Source organism: Hippoglossus stenolepis, chromosome 21 (assembly GCF_022539355.2).
Source record: "Hippoglossus stenolepis isolate QCI-W04-F060 chromosome 21, HSTE1.2, whole genome shotgun sequence".
NCBI classification, from domain to species: Eukaryota; Metazoa; Chordata; class Actinopteri; order Pleuronectiformes; family Pleuronectidae; genus Hippoglossus; species Hippoglossus stenolepis.
Window position 1 is genome coordinate 10,630,631 of NC_061503.1, and position 4,387 is coordinate 10,635,017.

The following is a 4,387-nucleotide window of genomic DNA, read 5'->3' on the forward strand; positions in this document are numbered from 1 at the left end:
GAGGAGTGGGGTGTATGGGTGAACTTTGTGAACCCCAAATATTTTTATTGTGCTGATGCAGCAAAAGTTGTTGTTGGTGTGTGAATGCCACCTGATTTTCCTATAGAATTAATTTACTGGGAAATCAATAGTTAGATTTTTTTATTCCTTCCACCAAGGAGGTTATGTTTTTATTGCCGTTTGTATGACTTTTGCAGAATTATGCGAAAACTATGGGAACCAATTTTCTTGAAACTTAGTAGAAGGATGTGACGCGGGCCAAGAAAGAAAGTTTCATTTTGCATGTAACTAGACAAAGATGTGGATCCAGGAAATGTTTTTATCCCTTTAACATTGCAATAAACAGTACATGGCATATTTTTTATTTTTTTTACATTTTCAGTGACTTCCCAGGGTATAATTCATGGCTCTTGATAAAAGAAAATGTCATATTTAGGTGACAAATATCCATGAGTGTGGGAAATGTGGTGCAGCTTGATTGAATTTAAGGGAACCTTTGTGCACATATGAGTCATTCTAGTGTATTCACCTCAGCCAAGGTCTGCAAGATTTCACAAAAAACGACCAAATAGATTTCCTTGAAACTTGGTGGAAGGATGCAGATGCATGGATGCATAACATTGCAAGTTTTCTTTCCCAGTTTTCTTAGGGAATAATTCATGAGTCTTGATGAAAAGAAATAGATGCGTAAATTAAACAAAAGTAATAAATAACAGACGTGTGGACATTTGCAGGACACGCGAAAACTGTCCCGTGACCATACTGCATGCACAATATCTTTCTACATGTATGGGCCTACAATTGTTATACTAAAATATTTAATGTCAGCAATTATAAATGTACCCCTCCCTCTCAACTTTGACCGCACCCCTTCCCCAAATGCCATATGGACACCCCCCTCTCCAATACACTGTGTTAAAGGCATCACGAGCATTCTTCCCACACATGTGCCTCTGTCACTCATGCACAAGCAGCCACACAACCATACGCCCCTCACCCAGCTGTGTGTTTCCACTGTGTCCTCTGTGTTCACCGGCACCAGTCTGGCACACACTGCTCTCTCGCTGTGAGCACGGCCCTCCTCACCCCTTCTCTCTGCAGCCTGGACCAAAGACCTGAGATCGTTTCCTGCATTTTCTGCAGCTCCCTCTTGTTTTCAGTGGATTTTTTGCTTTTTTTTTAGTTGTTTTGTTTTTTGGTGGAAGAACCAGGGTTGAAGACGCTCCTCCAGAATAGATTTTTTCTTTTGCTTCTAAGAGTTGTGTAAATCTTCCAAGATGGCACTGTTGAAGAGTTGGGTATTGGGACTCCTGCTGGTGCTCCTGTGCTCATCCCAGCTTCCACTCTCTGGGGTAGTTAGTGCCCAGAACGTGGCCGAAGCAGAGGCCGACCTCTTTGCCAGAAACGATGAGGTTGTGGCAGAGGAGGGCGAAACCATCGAGGGCGATGGTGGTGCTACTGAGGAAGAGGAAGAGGTAGAAAGAGAGGAAGGTGAAGAAGAATCAGACGATGAGGAAGAGGAGGCAGCTGAGGGAGAAGAAGATGAAGAGGCTGCAGAAGAGGAGGATGATACCGAAGAAGAAGAGGATGATGAGGTGGCAGCCGAGGAAGAGGAGGATGATGCGGAGGAGGAGGAAGAGGCTGCAGATGAGGAAGAGGAGGAGGAGGCTGCTGAAGAGGAGGAGGGAGATGATGAGGAGGAGGCTGCAGATGAGGTAGATGATGATGAAGAAGAGGATCACGATGACGATGAGCAGGAGGAAGAGGCAGCAGCTGAGGAGGATGATGATGAGGAGGATGAAGATGAGGAGGCAGCAGATGAGCATGATACAGCAGAAGAAGAGGATGCTGAGGAAGACGAGGCAACCGAAGGAGAGGAGGTAGCTGCGGAAGAGGACGGTGATGATGGTATATACACTTTTTTAATTTATCAATTTATTAAACAGATCCTAAGGAAAATGAAACAAAACAAGTCACAAATTTAGTATCAAATATGATAAGTTGTTATTTTTCTTTGGGTGAACGTTGACCCTCAAGTATGAAATGAATATTGTGACATGTTCTGAAACTGGAAAAAAGTTGAAACTCGATGTTTGAAAAGCTTGAAATCTGATAAAAAACAGATATATAATAGGTCAGGAGCAAATGTCCCTTCATCCCTGGATCCTGATTTTCAAAAAGTCACGAGATTCATGAGCTTGCAAATGTGTCTCTGAAAAGTGTGTGTGGTTCAAACTCAGCACTGGAACCACTGACTGCAGTACGTCTGCAAAGTTTCAAAATAAAGATCCGACCTTTCAAAACTCAAGTTTCAACATTTCAGGCCGACGTGTACCAGATTTTCAGATCATCGTGTGCGAGGTTTCAAACCTGGAAAACAAACTGATGCACAGGGAGAACAGTGAGGTGCTTCAGCTTTACACATTAAGCAAAGTCTCATAACTTCATCTTTCATCAGATTTCCAACTTTCAAACCCAGGCGTTCAAATCCTTCTTTTCAGTTTCTGAATGTGCCGTGTTATTCGTCCCATATACTTGAGTTCCTCTCTGACATTGTTAAAGCCGCTGTGAGAACAGTGTGTGACACATATCAGTCCTAAAATAGACCGGTTTATCTGTGTGGTAGCTGCGTGGCACCGGTCAGTATCTCAACCTTTTGTTGAGCCAATGTGGCTATTTTGGGACAGAAAAGGGCACAAACACTTGTTGATCACTACAAACTGTTCATACTGTTATTTATATGATACATGTGCACAAAGTTTGTTTTAGTCGTCCTGATCTGCACATTTTGTCTCCTTGATTCTATCTGACACGTGTCTCGTCCTCGGTGTTACACACTGTTCTGCCGGATCATTACAAAATTGAAGCCGATTCGCATTTAACATAACCTCACACCAACAACCTGACACCAATAATTTGATCTCATGGTCTCTGTCGAAGGTTTACATGAAGCCGACCAAGAATAGACTCAGATAGACTTGGAAATAGATTTTGACATTTAGGAGTTTAAACATAAACCCGTCCATCCATTATCTATACCGCTTGTATAAGCTGAGGGTTATGGGTGGGTGGGGGTTGGGGGTTGGGGGCTGGAGCCAATCCCAGCTGCCACTGGGTGAGAGGCGGGGAACACCCTGGACACCGCCAATCACAACGCAGGGGCAACAAACTGGTGATTCACTCTTACATTCACACTTATGGTCATTTGAGTGTCTCCAATTAACCCAACCTTTTTCGCGGTTTCCTTTTGATTCAATATGTGCACACTGATACAAGAATTCACAATAATTGTCAAATATTAAAACGTGTTGACTTTTCTGACTGTAGATGAGCATGAGGACATCGCAGCAGAGACCCAGGGTGAGGAGGACGCCGTCTCTCACTTGCTGCATTTCCGCTCTGGCTCCTTGTGCAGCGTGTGCTCCATCTGCCAGGTAAAAACGAGGAGATGGGAGTACGAGCCTTTAATGGTCCAATTGTACTCGAGGTAATAAACACAACTTTGCACCTGTGCGTGTGTGTTTCTCCTGTTAGCACTGCTCCAGTAGCTGTGACAAGTGCCCATGTGAGGAGGGAGACGAATCAGATCACTGCAAGCACTGTCAGGTAAGTTCCTACCGCCTTTAGAAATAACACACCACACTTCATCGTGACCACAACCTCCTCGTGTGCTCACACTGTTTGTCCTGCAGGGATGCTCGTCCTGCTACCTCTGCCCCATGCTGTGCGACACCATTTGCTCTCCAGGTAAACACCGGTAGTTATTAGTCAAATAGTGCACGCACCAGTGTTCGTGTGTATTCTATTGAAGTATTAATATCTGTGTGTATTGCAGGTGGCCTTGTGGACGAGCTGACTGGGTCCCTATTTCAGTGAGTTTCTGCATTTTCTCACATCCCACATTTAGGGACACAACAGCAGCAGAGGCCTGTGCTATGGAGCAGGATTACCGATCACTAACCAATCGGATCGCGATTTCCGATCACTAACCAATCGGATCGCGTCGTCATTCCTACAGGATCCTGACAGGGACAAAACACTTTACGATAAAGGGACAAATAGATGTCCGATTTTCCACTCTGGTTTTAATTCAGAGATTCTAACAAACAGAGGGAGAGTATCACTCTAATTAAATACATGACAAATACTATGGCTTTGTTTCTCTATTGAACAGATATTATTAGATTTTGACAGAACTGTGCTTTTAACTCTGACGTAGTTGATCAGGAATAATGTTCCACTCTCTGTTCACCATAAATATGAATCAACATTTGAACCAGTTGAACCAGTTTAACCGCACGTGGACTCCCTCTCATCTTAACTAGAGTTTCTAGTTCTAATTTAATTATGTGACAATTAAAGTCTTATACAAGTCACTCGTCTGTCG

At 43.6% G+C, this 4,387-nt stretch overlaps 1 protein-coding gene across 1 annotated transcript; it reads left to right on the forward strand.

Moving 5' to 3' along the window:
• Positions 1-928: 928 nt before the first annotated feature.
• Positions 929-3,876, forward strand: LOC118100815 (sarcoplasmic reticulum histidine-rich calcium-binding protein). The gene is made up of 5 exons (XM_035146243.2): positions 929-1,908; positions 3,328-3,434; positions 3,535-3,606; positions 3,693-3,747; positions 3,836-3,876. Exons 1-5 carry the CDS (start codon positions 1,278-1,280, stop codon positions 3,874-3,876), a joined length of 906 nt encoding a protein of 301 aa, XP_035002134.1. The 5' UTR covers positions 929-1,277.
• Positions 3,877-4,387: the final 511 nt, after the last annotated feature.

What these genes read in the sequence shown, in the direction of transcription:
- LOC118100815 (XM_035146243.2), top strand. Translation starts at nt 1,278, where the DNA reads ATGGCACTGTTGAAGAGTTGGGTATTGGGACTCCTGCTGGTGCTCCTG. An exon ending in GCGTGTGCTCCATCTGCCAG is followed by an intron (nt 3,435 to 3,534) that starts GTAAAAACGAGG and finishes TTCTCCTGTTAG; the next exon opens with CACTGCTCCAGTAGCTGTGA. An exon ending in CGACACCATTTGCTCTCCAG is followed by an intron (nt 3,748 to 3,835) that starts GTAAACACCGGT and finishes TGTGTATTGCAG; the next exon opens with GTGGCCTTGTGGACGAGCTG.